At 38.5% G+C, this 22,390-nt stretch overlaps 1 protein-coding gene across 1 annotated transcript in view; it reads right to left on the bottom strand.

Annotated features, from left to right (window-relative positions):
• Uggt (UDP-glucose-glycoprotein glucosyltransferase) overlaps positions 1–22,390 on the bottom strand; it is an 820,111-nt gene that overhangs the window by 445,045 nt on the left and 352,676 nt on the right. Inside the window, exon 24 of the mRNA XM_090386735.1 lies at positions 4,849–4,985. Coding sequence (XP_090242861.1) covers positions 4,849–4,985 — 137 coding nt within the window. The remainder of the gene's footprint in view (positions 1–4,848; positions 4,986–22,390) is intronic.

Below are 22,390 nucleotides of genomic sequence, written 5' to 3'. Positions count from 1 at the left end.
TTTTGCACTTGCATCAAGATCTGAAAAACGCTGTTGTAACTGTAGTTTAAGTTCAGAAAATATAACCGAGGCAAATTTTTTTTGGGAATGGAGATTTCGCTAATATTTGAAATTTTTTACAGCATGGAAAATGGTCAAAATTGATTAATGTGATTTGTTTCAAACAATGAAAATTTTTGACGATATGAAAGGTGCCTCCGTAGCCAGGTGGGAAGGAGCAGCAGTGCGTAGCACACGCTTCTTGATTAGACCGGGGTTCGAGCATGTGGAAAGGTCAAAGAATGATCACCACATATCCCGGAGCAATATGGCCTTAGTTGCTAATGCTCCTAAAAAACAAACAAACAACAACAACAACGATATGACTTTACGACAGAATACGTTTCACATATGAGCACTGTTTTCCCCTGTAATTTTAAGTTAAATTCATTAAGATATCCCATGATGTCTGTAACAAATGCTAATTTCCATAGCCATTCATTGTTAAATAATAGTGGTTGTTGGCAGTTTTTCTCATTTAGAAAAATTTCTATTGCTTCTCTGAGTTCAAAAAATCTCAATAAAACTTTTCCATTGCTGAGCCATTGAACTGCTGTATGGTAGGGCAAATCAGGATATTCAGCTTCAATCTCTAATATAAAATCACGAAACTGACGAGAGCGAATAAAGTTAACCGCTGACACAACTGGTTCAATAACACATGACAGATTGAGGTGTTTCCCACAAAGAGCCTGCTGGTGAATAATACAATGAATTACCAGAGGTTTTGAACATTTAGCTTCTTCACAAGCCTTAAAAATTTGTCCAACTAATCCTTTCCCCATTCCACACATATTTTTACCACCATCAGTTGACACATTTTAACTAATTCCACTGCAAATTGTACTGTGTTAGTGTTTTCTCGACTTCCTTGAAGATATCTTCGCCTGTAGTTATTAGAATTAGCTTCTATTCATAGAAGCTAATTCTTCAGTAACCTCAAACTCGGTATTGATTCCTCGAATAAACAGCAACAATTGGGCAGTATCAGTAATATCTGTAGACTCATCAAGAGCCAATGAAAACCACTTGAAATTTTTTGCCTTGTCTTTTAATTGACTCAAGATGTGGCTCCCGATGTCCTCAACTCTTCTAACAGTTGTTCTCGCTGAAAGACTGACAGATCGAAACAAATCCATTTTCTCTGGACACATTTCTTCGGCTGCCACAAGCAAACATGCTTTAATTAATTCACCATCGGTAAATTGTTTCCCTTTCTTGGCTAATAAATGAGCTATTTGTAAGCTTACTTTAGTTACTGCTTCATTATCATTTTTAATTTTAATGAATAAATTGCGTTGTGATGATGCATTACATTTTAAACTTTCCAATTTTAGCTTCTGTTGATTTTCTCTGAGTTTTGAATATTGTGCAGCGTGCTTAGTTTGGTAATGACGACGTAAATTGTACTCTTTTTCACAGAGCTATTGTGTCATTACATAATAAACATGATACTTTGTCATTTATCTATGACAAAATAATTCACACTCAATTCGGCTTTAAAAGCATGACATTCGAAGTCCACTTTTCTCTTCATATTTAGTCTTGAGGGTGACATGGAAACAGTGGGTAATAAATAAAAGGAAAAAAAAAAAAAAAAAAAAAAAAAAGATCGCAGAGCGCCGTGACAGACAATACTACATTCCCCGCTAAAGCAAAACTGAGAGAAATGCTGGCAACGCTTGTTCTACGGTAGACGACAGAATGCGAATATGTGAAGCCAGTAGCACCACACACGGTCATTATTCTCAACTCGACTATTGACTATTGCAGCATGTAATTTGATTTATTTTTAATTTTTTTTCATGTAAAAAACAATATTAACCCGCGGGTCGGATTAAAAGAGGGGGCAGGGCGGATTTGGCCGGCGGGTCGTAGTTTACCGACCCCTGCTATAAATCATCAAAAGACTTCTACAGGCACTCCTTGCCACCTGTTTACACCAAAAGATGTTAAAGCTAGACTGTCAACATACAAATTAATATTAAACATATATAAGTGTTCCCTCAGGTTTGTTGTAGACTCCACTGATGATAACTATAATAAATAAAAAAACTAAACTAAAGTAAATAAATCTGCTAGTTGGTAGTCAATTACTGATGGAGATGATATTCCAATCATGCTCATGGGACTGGTAGTAACCCTGGGTGTACCGCATGCAACTAAACCTACCATGAATGCTTAGCATGCTGCAAGTAAAACCAGATATGAACCAATGTCAGCAGAGATCAGGGCATTATGACCACATCACATGCAGTAACAGCCAACCCTTTGTGACTCTCAGTAGTATTAGGTGACCGATGACTCTCGTTGTCTGGTGGGTTTACCACAGCTGTAGGTAATGGAGTAGTAAAATCCATGTCTCATATCCAAAGCAAGAATCCAGCAACTCTCTCATCACAGACTATGAGCCATGTCTTTTAAAATTATAATACACATAACACAAGATCCAAAATTTGGAAAAGCTGTATCTCATTTGCAGTCATGAATAGTGTCTATCAAGAAGGCAGCTAGCTACATGCATGCATGCAGTGTGTGGGTATCAAAAAATTTCATCTGTTCCCTGTGTTATTTAATGCGAGTTTATGCCAGTGAGTTACACGGTAATTAAACAACACAGGGAACAGATGAAATTTTTTGATACCCACACACTGGATGCATGCATGTAGTGTGTGGGTATCAAATACCCAGAATAACTGCATTAAGATAATATTACTAAATTCTGAAATTTTTGGTTTACTTCATCATTGAAAAACACTCTTAAAACACTTAGAAACAAACTTTGTAAAAATGCTATTCATCTTTTGAAATGATGCAATGCTGCAAAGGGCACACGATTATCACAGGTGTAGTAAGTGTTGATGTTCACTGTACAAATAACTGGTGGCTGTCTAGATGAAGCAAGCCAGAAATGAAAGGGGTGTTCCTCATACTGAAGAAGAGGATGACAAAGAAGAAATTTTGCTATTTCTGGCAGCAATACAACTAGGTCGCAGTGGACATTTTGGGATATATTGATATTTTCTGTAGCTAAAAACAGCCTGGTTAATAGGATTATCTGTGTTAGTTCTGCTTGAAGAGCTTGGGGGTTCTGTTATACTGAACATGGAAGATTGGTACTTGTGATGCAAGAATGAGGTGGAAGGCATGTGCCAGTTATTTAAACAGTGATGAATATCAAAAATTACTACAATTTTGATAACTATGCATATCTCGGTGTGCTCTTTATATAGCCCTTTGTAGCATTGCATCATTTCAAATATCGAATAACATATTTCTTAACTTGAGTTTGGTTCTTTGGTTTGTAAGCATTTTAAGATAACTTTTCACTAAAGAATTAAACTGGAAATTTCAGAATTTAGTAATATTACTTTAATGCAGCTAATTTGGTACCTTTCCTGTTTTTTTTTTTTTTTTTTTTTTTCTTTTTTTTGGTAGTTGTTGGTGCATAATGCACCTCCCAAGGTTTTTTTGCAGTACTTTGATCCAAGCCAGAGACAGGAATCGAACCCGCAACCTTTGGGTTGCCGGGCAGGCACTTTACCCACCCGGCTAGCCCGGTCGGCACCTTTCCTGTGTTTCTGGACAGTCTCCATCAGATGTGCCTAGAAGGGGCACAAAAATATTTGTTGATGCTATTGAGGCAGTGTTAGGCAGGTCAAAAAACTGCTGGCTTTGGGGGGAGGGGGGCTACACAGAATAATAGATTAATAATAGCTGCAACAGAAGTCAAAGTGATTCTTGCACTCCTATTAGAATATGCAGCAGCCTGGAAAGCAAAGTACCGGGCCTAGTAATGCTGTCTTTGTGATGCCATCAGCCTCACATACAAAGACTTGTGGGTTACAATTAATTATATGTTCTATGCTGTACTCTCAAACTAAGAATTTTTTTTATTCAAACAATAATACCTATCTGTTGACTAACTCGGGATCTGTTATTACACATATAATTACTAATGGCTAAATATTAACAAGTAAGAAATTTTTAATCAAATTAACAACTCTATGTAAATGAAGTCGCCATGGTTTACAAGCTATGCTGTATTACAGTCAATGAAGAAGTGTACAGGAAGTACCATGAAACTTCTGAGAATAATCTGTAATTCTTTAAGAATTAAAGGCAGATTACACTCCAGGTAAGGCCTCCGTAGCCGTGTCATCAGGAGCAGGAGTGCAGTAGCACACACTCTGAGTGTGTCTACTGCAGTCTACCTGCCAACATGCACTGGACTAGTGTAGCAGATTATGGTATATTTCCTCAATAAGGATCATTGAGGAGGTTTCCATTCTGCAGTGGATTGATAATGGCTGCAGTTTACCTTTTACACTCCAGATAGGTTGAGGTGCTCATTATTTCATTAATTTTAATTGGTATGAATATGCAACCAGAAAGGGACAGCAAACTGCAATATTTGCACTTCTCTGAATATTTAAATATTTGTAACATTAATATATTTTATCATTACATTTGAAATATAATATTTATAGTATTTTAGACTTCAGTAATTTCATTTCCTAGTGGGAAATTATGGACACATCACTACTTCAATCATAATGAGCATTATGGAGACATCACTACTTCAATCATAATATGGCATTCTACTTTGTATAATTTATCACATAATACATCTGTATAAATTATGACTGCAGACTGATTTTTCTTATTGTGCTAGTTAAAAGCTTGGAATAACTAATAAGCAAAAATCTATTCCCTCATCCTGTTTCTAGTAAGTACTGCAAAAAAAATCTTTATATGTATTTTGAAAAGTTCCTTGGCTTTACATTGTCCACCATAAATGAAAATTACCTGTCAAATTCAGCTGTAGAAGGGCTTCTTTTAAGCTCTTTACTCAATTTTTGCCCATAAAGATTCATTGAAAACTTTTCCAACAAGCTGAAGTCGTCTTCTGTAAATTCTTCTTCTGATATTAAAGGGCCTATTACCTGTACAATTCAATAAAAAAAAAAAAAAAAAACCCATACATTAATATAAAATATCAACATATAACATGTTCAAACAATAAATCACGTGACACATTATAATTAGTCAGAAATATAAATTGTGGCACAAAGAACCACAGGACAAGCACACAACTCAATGAGTCATATGAATGAATAAGACCAAACTCCAGTAGCAATGGTAATATGGAGGATTAGTGGCACAAGAGTTGCTGGGGCCAAATTGCGACTTTTCTGATACCGTATAGCACTCCAATTTATAAGCCCAATAGACTGTGTTTATAAATGAATGGTTAAATTCTCTTTAGACAAGTAAATTTGCCCCAACCCTAAGAATCAAGGCAATTGTAATTCCTATGAGAGAGAGAGAAAGACGAGGGGGGGGGGTGTTTAAATGTAGACTTTATTGCAAGATGATAAGGGTTGCTACAGTAGCAGCATAGCCACTGATAGAGGCTGAACGGCATCAGTTACACGAGATGGATCTTCTTGCATGAGTAGAAAGAGATGGGACATATGGGTATGACCAATGAGTGTACTCAAGAGTATCACTTCTTCTTACCTACTATGTCTGAAACCAGAGCTCCACAGCTGACACTTATTTAAACTGAAAAAGTTTATTTATTTCAGTCTGCCTGAATAATACTCATTATTCTTTACAAGTGTTTGCATGATGAATTTATCATCAATATGTATGGTACATGGTAATATGTTCTGTGTTCACGAGATGCTTTGCAGATTGATCTGCTCTCATTACCTAGAATGTCAATGCATCCTGTAAAGTTGATGTTCTCCAAGGCTATCTTTATTATCATCATCAGCCATATGCTGCAAGGAAGCCCGAGGCTTTTACTGCACCAGGCATGATTATCACTGATACTGCTGCAGAATCTTCTGAATTTACATTTTGATTGAATCCATTATTTCTTTCTATAGTTCCTTCAGATTGTTTGGTTATGTTTATTTGCCTTTATTTTCTCTCTTTTTTTTGGGAAGAGGCATTCCTCAATCTTCAATCATATAAAAAACTTAAATTTTCAATATCTTCACTTCATTCCTATTTTTCAAGTTTCGTAAACTTCTTATGTGTATCTTACTTGTGCAATTTGTGCCTGCCGTGTTCATCATTACTGATTTCTTATCTTTTTTACTGTTTTAAACTTTATAATAAAAAAAAAAAGAAAAAGAAAAGTCAGTGAACAGAAACATTAATTAGTATACATATATTACAGTATTAATTAAACTATGTATGTAAGCATAATTAGTAAGGATTTTGGACTAAAGATGAATATGGCTAAAACAAAAGTAATGATGAACAAGTATGCCACGGAAAATGAAATAATGATTGAAGGAGCAGTAATTGAAAAGGTGGAGTCATATACTTATCTGGGACAAGTTATTAGCTGTAATAATGATAAATGGCTGGAAGTCAAGAGAAGAATAAATTTTGGATGGAAGCATTCAGGAAATATAGTCACATACTGAAGAGCAATATCCCAGTTTGTCTGAAACGTAAAATAATTAATCAATGTATACTCCCCACCATGACTTATGGAAGTGAAACTTGGGCACTCACCAAAAGAATGGAAGAGAAGCTAAGAACTACACAGCGAAGAATGGAACGAATTATATTGGGAATCAGACTGTTAGATAAGAAGAGAAACGCATGGATTAGGCAGCAAACTCAAGTAAAGGACATTCTTATCAAAACTAAAGAACTAAAATGGTCTTGGGCAGGACACATAGCTCGAAGACATGATGACAGATGGACTAAGAAAATAACAGAATGGTACCCAAGAGGAGCTAGAAGAAAACCTGGAAGACAAAGGCGGAGATGGATAGATGAAATTCATGAGTTTTTGAGTAGTAAATGGATGGCCAGTGCTCAAAACAGAAGGAACTGGAAAGTTGCTGGAGAGGCCTTCATCCTGCAGTGGATTGAAAATGGCTGATGATGATGATGTAAGCATACATACTCTCCGACCAATACAAGATATGTTGTCAAGGAAAAGTGCTATATTTACTGTAATATTTATTCATTTATTAGAAATTTAAGATGTTTAAACCTGTGTCAGCAATTTTATTAGGTTTCTACCTTTTTTTAGTGTTTTACTTACCAAACTGAACATTTTTTTTGAGTGCTCTGCCCCTATCCTTAATTTTCCTATAAGGCCTTTTGTTTTAAATGCGTGAAATACCATAACAGAGATTTTTAGGAACATGTGTACCATGTTATAGCAGAACTGATTGTATACAGGTGTATATGCTGCTTGGACTACACTAGAATAAAAATAAAATAATTAAAAAAAGATTGCATGTTCTGGATAAAGCACAATCTCCTTTACAACAATAAGCTGGTTTAGGATGTAGTCTTAAAGGGCACATTAAATATCCAGCTTTGACACTAGAGGGAAGTTGGTCTGTTGAAGGTCAATATAAGTCTATGTAGGAATGATATTTCCTCTCTTTTTCACAAATATTCTTTCTAATCCTATAAACTTCTGTTCTTTCAGTCTTTCCAATACTTCCTCTTCTGGGACATCAAAAAGATCCGACTCTGACATTACTCCTTTTAGCATATTAAGTGTTCAATTCAAAGATAACAGAGTGTCCCTCAAAATTAGTTACTCGGGCAATGTTTTCTGAAAAGGAGGTTAATATACAGGCAGTTCTCGCTTTACGAGTTCCTGGGTTTATGAGTGTTTTTCCCCAAGTATCAAGTATCAACAAAATCGAAAATATGAACATTAATTGCATAAAATGAATGTTAAACATTCATAAATAATGCATTCCAAACTACATGAGTAGCTATACAATACAGTGAACCCCGCTTTACGATATTAATCAGTTTCAGAGACACCATCGTATCATTAAAATATGGTAATGTGAACCCAATAACACATTGTTTTTTGGTAATTTGTTTCAACATCTTGGAAGTTGAAATTTTCACTGAATAACTAAGCTATTTATCTCTCTAAAATGTCATTTTTAAGGTCACAAGCGTGATTTGTAAATTGTATTAGTGACCAATTCAAACCATTAAAATGCACTACACTTTCATCGTTATCATATGTTTTGTTATAAGAATCAATTTTAAATGCCTTTGTGATATTTCTCTAAAGCACATTTCTGCAGGTCACGACCATAAAACAATAAAAACAATTTGCACTTTCCGGTTTACTGGGCTTTTCTGTTACTGCAAGCAATTATAAATGGGTAGTAAACTTGATGTTATTGCATTTGTGAAAATATCGATAGCTGGAATTGTGTGGTTTTTTTGCGTTATGGTGAAATGTGTTTCCCCTTTACTGAAATCTTCAGAATCTTCTCTTCATTCCTTTTATTTTAAGCTTCGTAAACTTGTTACTCCACGCGAATCGTGTTAGTTGCAATTTGTGTGTGCCGCTAAAAAATGCTTATGCATGCAATCGTGACATTTATAATTAAAAGAGATTATCTTGGAAACAAATGCCTCTTGAAGCATTTCTGAAGAAGACGACTCATTGTGCAACAAACCAATGAGTGCTGAACCAATAATGAGTGATCAACGAGTGTGCATTTAGTCGATGATGATGAAGAATAAACATTCTTCAACATTTAAGTCGTAAATAATTTCTCTATTATTATAATTTGCTCGATTTTACAGGCTGGTTTCATTTCTTTCGATAAATCATTGTTTAAACAAACTGATTAGCAAACTAATTTCATTGTTGAGAATGTAACCCCTATTTTTAACCTTATATCTATGGGAAATAAATTCCCGCTTTACGAGTGCGCGCTAGGAACGAATTAACTCTTAAAGTCGAGAACTGCCTGTAGAAGAAAAATAATGGGTGAGAAAGGGGCCTTTTCTTTCTTAATTAATTTATGTGGTATTTTATACTAAACTACACAAACTTTTCAAAGAAAGTGAATCACCTAGGAATTTCACATTTCTAACCCTTTTTCGCAATGTTATGTTACATTAATGACTAGCATCACAAATAGAAATATAAACAAAAGATATTTATTAATAGTTAAGGCAAAGCTATTTAATATTTGACAGGTGCTCTCAAAATATTCCAAAATTAGCATTTGCAACCTTTATAACAACAGTTTCGGTAAACAAGACAATTATGGCTGAAATATCAGAAGCCCTCAATTTGCTTCAGTTTATCATTTTAAATGGAAAACAAAATGAAAAGTTCACCAGGTGCAAACTAATATTTAGTTGAACCGTCTCTAGCCCTCATGACAGCAGCATACCGTCGCAGCATTGACAAGATCAATTTCTGAAGATAACTGATAGTTCATGGTTCCAAACACAAATTATGGCTTCCTGAAGTTCACAAAGGTTCTTTGGTTTCTTTCTGGCAGCTGCAGATTCCACACGATGCCAACAGTTCTCTATAGGATTCAAGTACAGGCTGTTTCCTGGCCAGCTAAGATTTGTAATGGACTGTTCTTCCAACCATTTCTTCACCTGTAACAAATGTAAACACATTGCTGTCGAACCTATATTGCAGAAATGATACTAAAGTAACTACAGAAGTGCCTACTTACGCTTTTCATCCAATGACAAGGAGCAGAGTCATCCTGAAAGATGCAGTTACTTGGCAGGTTGAAATGGTCTCTAATGGTTGGCAGCAATTTGCCTTCCAATATAGCCAGGTATCCACTGGCTGTTTGTTTGTTTGTTTTTTGGTTTTTAGGAGCATTAGCAACTAAGGCAATATTGCTCCGGAGATATGCAGTGGTCATTCCCTGACCTTTCCGCATCCTCCATATTTGGTAGTCACGGGCTCGAACCTCGGTCTAATCAAGAAGCATGTGCTACGCACTGCTGCACCTGCCCACCTGGCTACGGAGGCGCATATCCACTGGCATTTACGGAACCTTTTATAAACTGCAGGTGACTTACTCCGCGATACGAAATGCGCCCTCCATATCATTTGGCTGGTAGGGAATTTTACTGTAGAAACCATACAGTGTGGATGGTATTCTTCACCACATTTACGGTGAATTGTTTGTATCCCATCAGAGCCATGCAGGTTGAATTTTTTCTCATCTGAGAAAATAACTGACTTCCACTGCTCGGTGGTTCATTTGACACGCTCCTTACACCAAATTAATTGGGCCTTTTTTCATTTATTGTGTGAGGAGGGGCTTCTTAGGATGATGGGCTACAAGTCCATTTTTGAAGAGGCATCTTCTGACTGTTACTGCACTTGCTACCACTCCTGTATATTCTTCCCATTCTCTTTTCAGCTCAGACAAAGAAGCTTTACGGTTTTTAAGGCATAACCACTTCAAAGGTATTAATACGTATACCTTTGGCGTAGAGACGCGTTTGCATCCAGTTCCTTTTTTCCTATCAGCAGAACCGGTATTCTTGAATTTGGAAATAAATCTACTCACTGTCGACTGATTACAAGACACACTATAAGCAATAAGATGGGAAAAACATCCTTCCTCACAAAGCAAAAATTTCCCTCTTTCTTCTTGGCGTCAACTGCATATAACTCACCATCCTGACACAAGCAAGGAATGACTGCAACTCTTGCAGAGCATGCTTATATAGCTGAAAGTAACAGCTGATGCAATATTACATCATCAGTTACGCATGTCAATCTTATTTGGCCCTTGAGGTTGTCACAGACATTCTTTCAGATATGCCAGACAAGCTGTTCTTGCTACCTGGGAGTCTAAAACGCTGATGGAACTGATATTCGGGTGACACTCAAGTCAAGTGGACCCAATTTCGGCGAAGTCCGGATGGTCTATGACAGCCAAATCCTCTGCTTGCACCTTCACGATGGTGGGACTGTTAGTAATCCTGGGTATAACCTTCATGCACAAGTACATGGTGGGTGACCACCCAGGTGTGAACCATCGTAAGTAGGGGTCGAGGTGTGGCGCCCACACCACATGGAGGAACGCTGCCCCTCTATGTTACCAGGCAGTACTAGGTGGTAGATGACTCTAATCAACCGGTGAAATACCACCACTTTGCTTATTGGAGGCTTGAAGTGGTGGAACCCATGTTTAGTCTCTAGAGCTAAGTTCCGGCCAACCCTTCCCTATCTCTTCCATCATGCAGTATGATTGATGATTTTTGAGGTTATGATGAATGTCGTGGCGAGATCCAATATTCCTTACATTTCGAGGGTACAGCTCTAAAACGGTGTTCGCAGCCCGGCCGCTAGATAGTACACTGGACCAAACCTATTGGTAACTCTCTAGGAGGCTTCCGGATCAGCTAGTGTATAATCTTGCTATCTCTACTCTGCCAGATAGTGACTGGAGGGAGTCCGAGTAGTGTGTATGCGGGGAGCATTGTCGAGGCCACGTTATGTCAAGGATCTGGGTATATTCTTACCACATGTACGCCATACCCAAAAATTTCATTACTTCATACAGCATTTCCCACCCACTTTTTCTTACTATTGAATACACCATGAATTGTCAAACTAATAGAGCAAGCTTATCTGCGAAAAGATCTAAACCTCCCAAGGACTTCCTAATTCATTTCACAAATATACGTGGTCTCAATTCCAATCTCAACGATGTCCATTTCCACTTGCAGTCTTCCAAACCCCATGTACTTTTTCTGACTGAATCTCAGTTATCGGTTGATTCAACTACTGCTCATCTTAGATGTCCAAATTATTTGCTGTATGATTCCTTTCGCCTCAAAGGTGGTACTTGTGCATATGTCCGTTCTGATATTCCCTGTCAGAGACTTGGCAATTTGGAATCTCCTCTCTTTGATCTTCTCTGGCTTAAAATCTCTCTACCTCATTGTGTAAAATTCATCTGTTGTCTCTACCATTCTCCCAACTCCACTATTCACTTGGAGCTCTTTGACTTCCTCTCTTTGCAACTTGACTTTCTCCAGTCCAACTTTCCTAACAGTGAGGTAATTTTCCTTGGTAATTTTAACGTTCACAACTCCAGCTGGCTTCCGTTTTCTAGTCACACCGATCCAGCAGTTCAAGATGCTGAGGCTTTTGCAATTACTAATGACCTAGCACAGATTGTTCATTTACCTACAAGAATACCGGACAATCCTAATCATACAGCCAATACTCTTGATCTTTTTCTCACAAACAACCCTTCTAAGTACAAGGTTGAAGTGAGAGGTCCTTTAGGCACTTCAGATCACAACTTGGTGATTGTCTCTTCTCCAATGGAACCTTTATCTCATGGCTATTCCCAACCTCATATTGTTTGGCATTACAAGAATGCAAAATGGGATGACCTGCGAGATTTCTTTTCCTTAGTCGGATTATTGTTTCAAAACTTCTGATGTCAACTTTTGCTCAGATCGTGTCAGTGAAATTATTCTTGCAGGAATGGAATCCTTTATCCCACACTCCACTTTAAAATCTCGTCCTTTATCTAAACCTTGGTTTTCCAATAAATGTGCTAAGGCTGTCCAAGAGAAGAATGTTGCATATCGTAATTGTATTCTGAAAGAGGCCTCTGAGGTCGGGAAAACTCATGTGTAAAAAATATATAAATTCATACACCGACCATTGAATAAAATTTAATATGACTACAATCTTTACACAAAAATATTTACAATAAACTATTGCGGAATGCTAAAAACTGTAATAAAAGATCATTTACAATAAAATTTGCTAAAATATAAAACATTAAAAGCGCTAAAAACCTGAAGCTTTCGGGAGCGTCAGCTCCCTTCTTCAACAGTGATATGACTTCCTGCAACATCTCCTTAAGTAGCAGGCTCACGGTACCTCCACACGTGGTTCAATCGGCACATGGTCAGAACTGGAAGCGGAAATGTCTCGGAAACGTGGCAAAGAAAATCATTCATTCGACCTTAATATAATTGTTTCAAAGAGAGGATTAATACGTATACCTCTATCTCTATTCATGATATTCCCACTGGATGAACTAATCCGTAAACCCTCGAGCCATTTACGCTCCCAGTATCCATGTGCATGATCCAAAATAATAGCGTCCTCCGGGGAGATTTGATGCTGCTTCTCCCAAAAATGTTCGGCCACAGCAGACTTGTTGTATTCAAATGTTCCCCCAGACGATCCCTGAGCCGTCGTTTTGTTTCCCCCACATAACACTCCCCACAATCCGGGCATTCTATTCTATAAACCACTCCACTACTAAGATCTTTTGGTATGTGGTCTTTGACCTGAGACACAGCTGTGCACAGCCTCCACCCGGGAAGCTGTACACAGCGTGTCCCATAACCCCTTAAAATTCTTGCCAGATGTTCAGTAAGGCGGGGATAGTAGGGGATGTATGCGGTGGCTACCGGAACGAACGACTCCCTACGTTCGGACACTCCTCTACTATATCTATCCAGGATCCTCTGGGGTATCCGCACTTTCTAAGTTCTGCCGTGACACGATTAATTTCTTTTTCTTTATCCTCAGAAGTGGTACAGTGTGATCTTACTCTGTCAAATAAAGCTTTTGCTACACTATTCTTGTATTGTCCAGCTTGTGCTGAATTGAAATGGGTGTATTGACCTCTACACATGGGTTTTTTAAAAACTGACGTCTTAAGTCTAAAACCCACCCTGGAGATCAATACATCCAAAAATGACAGGGTACCACCCGTTTCCACCTCTGAGGTGAATTGTATAAATTGGGAGAAGCTATTAAGCCAGCAAACGGCATCATCCTCCCTCCCCTTCTGGATCAGGGCAAAGGTATCATCAACATATCTTCTCCAATTCCTAATAGGAAACGAACACCCACTAAAAACCCTACTTTCCAACTCCTCCATGGCCAAATTGGCCAAGGTGGCACTAATGGGTGAACCCATGGCAGTGCCGCGAACCTGCTTATACATAGTTCCTTGAAACAACATGGTAGTACTAGCTAAACATAATTCTACCCCGGTGCAAATGTCTTCCACACCGAGAAGTGATCTATTACCAAGGGAGGCATCCCTGGTCAATGCCATTTTTACACAATATACTGCATGACTAATAGGAATACATGTAAATAAAGATATAACGTCAAAAGAGATCATGCTCTCATCATCATTTATAGTCAAATTCCCCACAAAATTCACAAACTCTCTACTGTCTTTAACAACATATTCGGACTGCCCCACTATGGGTGCAATTAATTTAGCCAAGTACCCTGATAGCGCATAGGAAGGACTCCCTATAAATGAAACTATAGGTCTCAAGGGCACTTCTGCCTTATGAATTTTTGGCAGTCCGTAGAATCGCAGGAGTTGACTACCTGTAGTGTGTAATGGGTAGTTGACTACAGGTAGTCAATCGCGGGAGTTGACTACAGGTAGTCAACTCCCGCGATTCTACGGACTGCCAAAAATTTGCACCGGGGTAGAATTATGTCTAGCTAGTACTACCATGTTGTTTCAAGGAACTATGTATAAGCAGGTTCGCGGCACTGCCATGGGTTCACCCATTAGTGCCACCTTGGCCAATTTGGCCATGGAGGAGTTGGAAAGTAGGGTTTTTAGTGGGTGTTCGTTTCCTATTAGGAATTGGAGAAGATATGTTGATGATACCTTTGCCCTGATCCAGAAGGGGAGGGAGGATGATGCCGTTTGCTGGCTTAATAGCTTCTCCCAATTTATACAATTCACCTCAGAGGTGGAAACAGGTGGTACCCTGTCATTTTTGGATGTATTGATCTCCAGGGTGGGTTTTAGACTTAAGACGTCAGTTTTTAAAAAACCCATGTGTAGAGGCCAATACACCCACTATAATTCAGCAGAAGCTGGACAATACAAGAATAGTGTGTCAAAAGCTTTATTTGACAGAGCAGGATCACACTGTACGACTTCTGAGGATAAAGAAAAAGAAATCAATAGTGTCACGGCAGAACTTAGAAAGTGCGGATACCCCCAGAGGAGCCTGGATAGATATAGCAGAGGAGTGTCCGAACGTAGGGAGCCGTTCGTTCGTCCCGGTAGCCACCGCATACATCCCCTACTATCCCCGCCTTACTGAACATCTGGCAAGAATTTTAAGGGGTTATGGGACACGCTGTGTACAGCTTCCCGGGTGGAGGCTGTGCACAGCTGTGTCTCAGGTCAAAGACCGCATACCAAAAGATCTTAGTAGTGGAGTGGTTTATAGAATAGAATGCCCGGATTGTGGGGAGTGTTATGTGGGGGAAACAAAACGACGGCTCAGGGATCGTCTGGGGGAACATTTAAATGCCATAAGAACCGCTGAATACAACAAGTCTGCTGTGGCCGAACATTTTTGGGAGAAGCAGCATCAAATCTCCCCGGAGGATGCTTTTATTTTGGATCGTGCACATGGATACTGGGAGCGTAAATGGCTCGAGGGTTTACAGATTAGTTCATCAAGTAGGAATATCATGAATAGAGATAGAGGTATACGTATTAATCCTATCTTTGAAACAATTATATTAAGGTCGGATGAACGATTTTCTTTGCCACGTTCCCGAGACATTTCCACTTCCAGTTTTGACCATGTGCCGATTGAACCACGTGGAGAAATACCACGTGTGGAGGTACCGTGAGCCTGCTACTTAAGGAGATGTTGCAGGAAGTCATATCACTGTTGAAGAAGGGAGCTGACGCTCCCGAAAGCTTCAGGTTTTTAGCGCTTTTAATGTTTTATATTTTAGCAAATTTTATTGTAAATGATCTTTTATTACAGTTTTTAGCATTCCGCAATAGTTTATTGTAAATATTTTTGTGTAAAGATTGTAGTCATATTAAATTTTATTCAATGGCCGGTGTATGAATTTATATATTTTTTAGACATATCGTAATTGGCTTGTTTCTAACTTTTCAATTTCATTTTCTGCCTACACCAAAGCTCGCAACAATTGTAAAGCAGTTATTAATCAGTCCAAACTAGAGTTTGAACTGGCTAAGAGTAGAAAACTTGCTTCTTGCCCTAATGGTAGCCGAGCATTCTGGTCTCTTGCCAAAGCTATTGGCCGCAACTTTTGCCCATCTCTGCTCCCACCTCTGTCCAAACCAGATGGTTCTGTTGTCACTTCAGCCAAGGATAAAGCTGACCTGCTAGCATGCCATTTTTCTTCGAGCTCATGTATTAATGATCTTGGTAAAACACCTCCCACCATTCCTAACACGCTCCATTCAATGCCTCCTGTGGTCTTCTGTCAAAAGGATATCAGAAGGATTTTGACGAATCTTGATGCTAAGAAAGCTCCAGGTCCCGATGGTATTTCTCCACTTGTTCTCAAAACCTGTGCTCCTGAACTTACTCCAATTCTTTGCCGCCTTTTTTCACTTTCTTATTCCAAAAGTGTTTTTCCTTCTGTTTGGAAATTTGCTCATATCCAGCCAGTTCCTAAAAAGGGTGACAAATCCCTTCCATCCAATTATCGTCCCATTGCAATTACTTCTACTCTTTCTAAAGTAATGGAGAAATCAATTAACCGCCAACTCTTAAACTACCTAGAAACCTTCCGTCTGATCAACGATCGCCAGTATGGATTCCGTCAGTGTCGATCCACTGGTGATATTCTGGCTTATGTTACCCATTTACGGACTAATTCAATGGAAAGGTTCGATGAAACACAAGTAGTTGCTCTTGACATCTCAAAGGCTTTTGATTGTGTTTGGCATAAAGGACTTCTAAACAAGCTTCCATCTTATGGTTTGCCAACTGTTTTTAGTAATTGGTTATCCAGTTTTCTCTCTGATCGCTCACTGAGGGTGATGGTAGATGGCTCTCTGTCTTCTAACTTCTCCACTAATGCCGGTGTCCCCCAAGGTTCAGTTCTTTCCCCCACTCTTTTCCTCTTGTATATCAATGACCTTCTTCCATTGACTGGAAATCCTATTCATAGTTTTGCCGATGATAGCACATTGCATTCAACTTTCCATTTTGAGAAACCTTGTCCAGCTCAATCAGCTTCAAGTTCTCGAAAATCTGCTGCCAATTCCTTAAATGCCGATCTTTAGGTAATTCTCCAGTGGGGCAAAGACAACTTAGTTGATTTCAACCCTTCTAAAACTCAATCTTGTCTTATATCTCGCAAAAAGGATTCTTCTGCTCCTATGCTTATCTTTAGTGACACTCCGATTTCTAGGCAAAATGATATATCTCTTTTGGGGATTACCCTGACTTCTAATCTCTCTTGGCACAAGCACATTACAAATATTGCTTCCTCTGCATCTAAAAAACTTGGTTTTCTCTTTCGCTCTCGGCGTTACTTTTCTTCCAGACAGCTGCTCACTCTGTATAAATCGCAAATCTGCCCTGACATGGAATATTGTTCCCACATCTGGGGTAGTGCCCCCAAAACTTCTCTCAGGCTTCTTGATTCCATTCAGAAGAGGGCAGTTAGGTTAATTAATGATTCATCTCTAACAGAGTCTCTCCACTCGCATTCTCATAGACGCCCTGTTTCTGCTGCATGCCTCTTCTACAGATACTTCCATGGGCACTGTTCTTCTGAATTGGCTTCTATAATTCCCGCTCTCTCTTTCAAAACAGTCCGAACACGTGCCGCCACCAGCCAACATCCATTTACTGTCCAACTACAACCCCACAGAACCAACTTTTCATCTTCCTCATTTATTCATTCAACTGCCGTTTTCTGGAACAACCTTCCTTCATACGTATTTCCTGAAAATTACAATCTACAGAAGTTCAAGTCCAATATCAACAAATATCTTCTTTCGTCTTCTGAACCTCCAACCCAAGCACGGTACTAAGTACTATAGGTTCTAATACCTCTCGTGTTTGGGGTTCTCATAAAAAAAAAAAAAAAAAAAAAAAAAAATCTGATGCAATCTGTAAGAAATATTGCCATATACTTGTTATTCAGATGACAATTACAATTTTTTTTAATTGGTGATGTACTTTCTTTGAACACCAGTGTATATTTAGGGTGTTCAGACTTAAAAGACTGAAAAGTTTATATACAAGTGGCCATGATAATTGATCACTTAAATTTCACTGTGGTCAATAATACTGTTTGGAGCTCTGATCTGTGCATGCCTGATATTCTCTCTAAGTAACAGGAATGCTAGTCACAGCTCCTTGTCTTCTCAGAAACTTTGCTGAGTTTGCATTAGCCCTTAAGCAATAATAGGAATCAAAACCCCAAGCATCAATTAATAATGTAATTCTCAATAAAAGAAGTTGATGTACGTGTATTGCTCCCACAGACATGAAATTCCTTAGGGTATATTTCTAAGATTATCAATATGCCATTTTTTTTTTACACCTCATGAAATCATTGTAAAGGTGCTAAATTCCTATACAATATTATAGGACTTGAACGTCCCGACATTAATCATACTAATATAATTCTTTGAGCCTTTTCCAAGAATATGGGACACCAATTACTGATCTGTGATTTGTACAGATTAAATTACATAAATAGGGTCACCCAATGAGACCCACAGTTTCATATGAGATTAACTCTTTTAATGGGACATGTTTATATTATTAGCAAATCTCATTGTGACAGTCACTTATTTTTAAAGAACACAGAACACTTGTATAACAGTATCAAAGATATGAACCTGAAAGGTTTTTTTTTTTTTTTTTTTTTTGATTTGGTAGTTGTTGGCGCATCGGCTTCTGTGGCCATATTGCACCTCCCAAGGTTTTTTGCAGTACTTTGATCCAAGCCCGAGGCGGGAATCGAACCCGCGACCTTTGGGTTGCCGGGCAGGTACTTTACCCACTCGGCTAGCCCGGTCGGCTGAACCTGAACCTGAAAGGAACATCAAGGTTATTATATTAAAACCACTCTTATAACACATGAAAATTAATAATACAGTTTAATAGGCTGTTCGCCTACATTACTATACATTAGGGTGATGTTTCAGGCATCTTTCCGATACCCATCATCAGGCCAAGCTGTTAGGGGAACAGAAAATTTGAGTTACAAATTTGAATGATTTAGAATATTACAATTTCCAATAATAAATTACAGTTACCAATATTACAATTACAATTTGCCAATTTCAGTTCTAAAGTATTAAGTTTTGAATTGCCATTACAACAGAAAACAGAAAATCTAAGGTAAATTACAAAGACATTAAATTCTTACCTGCTCACACTCCAGCAACCTGATGTGCATACAGACAAGAGGCTGCCAGCAGTTAATTTATAAGGAAGGGATTAACTTCAATAGGATAGTTTCAAGTTTTTTTATCCTGGATTCAGGGCTCTTAGAAGACTGGGGTGACCTTTGGTCCCATACTTGGCTTCTAAGAAGCCTGGATCCAGGGTAATTTACCTCAGATTTCCTGTTTTCTACTGTAATGGCAATTCAAAACTTGATACTTTTAGAACCATAATTGGCAAATTGTAATTGTAATATCGGTAATTGTAATTGTATTATTTGTAGCTGTAATTGTAATATTCTAAATCAATCAAATTTGTAATCCTTACTATTTTCTGTGCCCTCAACAGTTTGGTCTGATGATGGGTGTTGGTAATATACTCGAAACGTCACCCTAATGTATAGTAATGTATACGAACAGCGTAATAAACTATATTATTAATTTTCATGTGGTATAAGAGTAGTTTCAATATAATAATTACCTTAATGGAAAACAACCATGTAGTATCCTTCCCTTAACTATACTGAAAGGAACAGATAAGCTTTTTTTCTTTTTGCCAAATCTCTTCACTATATACTAGTGTGTGCGTGCGTGCGCGCGTGCACTATTTACCACAGATGTACTTTGGGCCCCCTTTAAGCTATCAGTCTATTTTTCAAAACACAACTTCCCACAAACTGTGTCACAGAATTTATAAATTTGGTAACTGAAATCAATTACATAACCTTTGACCAATAGATTTTAACCAAATATATGTACTTTCCATGGGCCCAATGTAAGTTTAATTTTGAATGAATCATATAGGGTAAGTAAATACAATTACAATAAGTGTTGGAAATAGTCCTCAGGAGCATACAGACAAGCATCCATTTGTTTAATCTTGTTGGTGAAGACTCAGATAAATAAGGCCATGGATAAATGGCCATGTACATTGCAGCACTATCCTGTTGGAATCAGCCTTGATCAATTCTGCACTCAGTTGAACGAAGGGGTGAAGAATCATACCAGAGTGTCTTATATCCTTGGAATGAAGCGCTCAACATTTCTTCAACTACCAGCAACATTGAAATTTCCGAAGAGCTAATGAAAATAATCAACTCACTACCTGACAAGTCCACCATAGGAGTTGATGCAATACCTCTTTTTAGTCTTAAAATTTGCTTCCTATTTCATCAGCAGAGAGCTCACCCACCTCTACAACAAAATACTCAAACAGGGACAGGCACCTGCAAGCTGGTTTACAGAGTAGTGGCAGTTCCAAAAAAGCCTAATGTGAAAACACCTGTGGATGTCAGGCCAATATCAATCGCCTCTCCCTTGCTGAAATTCCTCGAGAAGTGCATATATAATGACATTGCAATCGCAACCTTTGTGCATAGGCCAGATCATACCCATTATGCCATGCCGAATAGATCTACTGTAACCAGTCTATAGTCCTTATCGCAGAAAATACTTCACGCCTGGAATGACAATGAGGACCTACACACCATTTTTCTGGACATGAAATCTGCATTCAACTCAGTTCAAATCACACCGCTCTTTGCATTACTAAATAGCTTCTATGGGATATCTGGCAATACACTCAAGCTCCTCAAAAGTTGTTTACTTAGGAGAATGCTTCACTTCACACGTAATAACAGCACAGTCTGTAAAAGTGCAGAAGTAGGAAGCCCATAAGGTGGGCTTCCTACTTCTCTCAGCTCTGCTATTCGCTGCAATATTTGTGCCACTCATGGGTCAAGTTCCAGCATTCTTGTCGTATGCTGATGATACTGTGTGTTACTTGCCATGCAAATGCCAGGTTGTTGATCCACAAGAAAGACAGACCTTCTCAGAAACTTTAAACAACTATCTTAATACTTTCTGCCAATATGCCAAATATTTTGGTCATTCAGTAAATTCCCAGAAGTCAAGCTTTCTCATCTTTTCTCCAAGTCGCATGACGTCCACTGATACCCTACTTCAGGAATTAGCAGGAAAGGTTCTGACTCCCACAGACAGTGTCAAGTTCCTAGGGGTAATCCTGGACGCGAATCTCACTTTTAAACAACAAATCCAACCCCAGCATTCCAAAGCCTTGCGAGCCTTCTGGGGAATGAAAATAGATTTATACAGAACTCACAATAAACAAATAATCAAGAAATACCTCGAAACATACTTCTCTAGCGTGCTCTCCTATGTCATGGAAATTTGGTCTGCCGCACCTCCCACCAGCCTCGAGAAACTATGGGGTGTAGAATTCTGGGTGCTGAAGTGGGCAAATGGGTGGTCTCACCAGATCTACATGACATCCAAATCTGTACAATGCTCCAACCTGCAATACACAGTCAACAGAGCCAGTGTGTGGAAAATAAAGGCATTCCTTCATCTGTCTTCATCTAAGCATGATCATATGAACATCTGGAACATGGTTGGTTGGCATTTGCAAGGAAGACAACTCTGAAGGAATTCCCTCTTTGTGCTCAAGGTTCCAGAGGCTACAGAGTTTCAATAGGCACTTCCCAAATGTGACTTTGGATACTCTCAACTCGCTCAACATTGACTTGGACCTATGGTTGATGGTTGGTTAGTTGAGTTTTATTGGCACATCAGCAACTTAGGCTATAATGCGCCAAAACAATTAGTAAAACATTCAGCGACCTAATGAATTAGGTCACTAAGTCAGAGTATAAAACAATTATAAACTGTAAAAGACAAATGTCTGTAAACAAGTAACAGTAGTAAATCTTAAAATAATAAGATTTTTTTAAATATGAGTAAAAAAGTTTACTGTTTTTAGGAAACTAAAAATAGCAGACACATTGTCATTGTCGGATAAAATCTGACTGAGTGTATACGGCTCAGTCAGATGGTTAAAAGCGGTAATACGAGCATTTCTAAAATTGGTACAGTCACATAAAATATGTTTAATGGATAAAATGGTGTCGCACTGCTCGCACATAGGAGGGTCATCAGCCCTCAGCAAAAAGGAGTGTGTAATATGACAATGTCCTATGCGGAGCCGAGACAACTTCCTCTTTGCGATCCCTGCGTAAGCTGGACCACCAAGGATGGATCATAGGCTTAATTTGACAGTTTGTTTGTAGTAATCAGTCGATGCCACGAATCTTGCCACTGAGATTGTAGGTTACTACGGATCACTTGCCTGTAGTCTGTATAGGGGACTAACAGGTCAAGATTATCCGTCAGGGCTGCTGATTTGGCTGCAGTGTCAGCCAAATCATTTCCTCTAATCCCGATGTGACTGGGGATCCAGCAGAAGCGGATATCGAATCCACTTTCATAGAGGCTGTATATTATCTGCTGGATTCGGGACAGGGTTGGATGATTAGTGTGTGACATCGCTGATA

The sequence above is a fragment of the Mastigoproctus giganteus genome, chromosome 1 (assembly GCF_048544385.1).
Source record: "Mastigoproctus giganteus isolate SK-2022 chromosome 1, ASM4854438v1, whole genome shotgun sequence".
NCBI lineage: Eukaryota > Metazoa > Arthropoda > Arachnida > Uropygi > Thelyphonidae > Mastigoproctus > Mastigoproctus giganteus.
The sequence above is the reverse complement of the archived record's forward strand: the minus strand, read 5'-3'. Positions and strand labels throughout refer to the sequence as shown.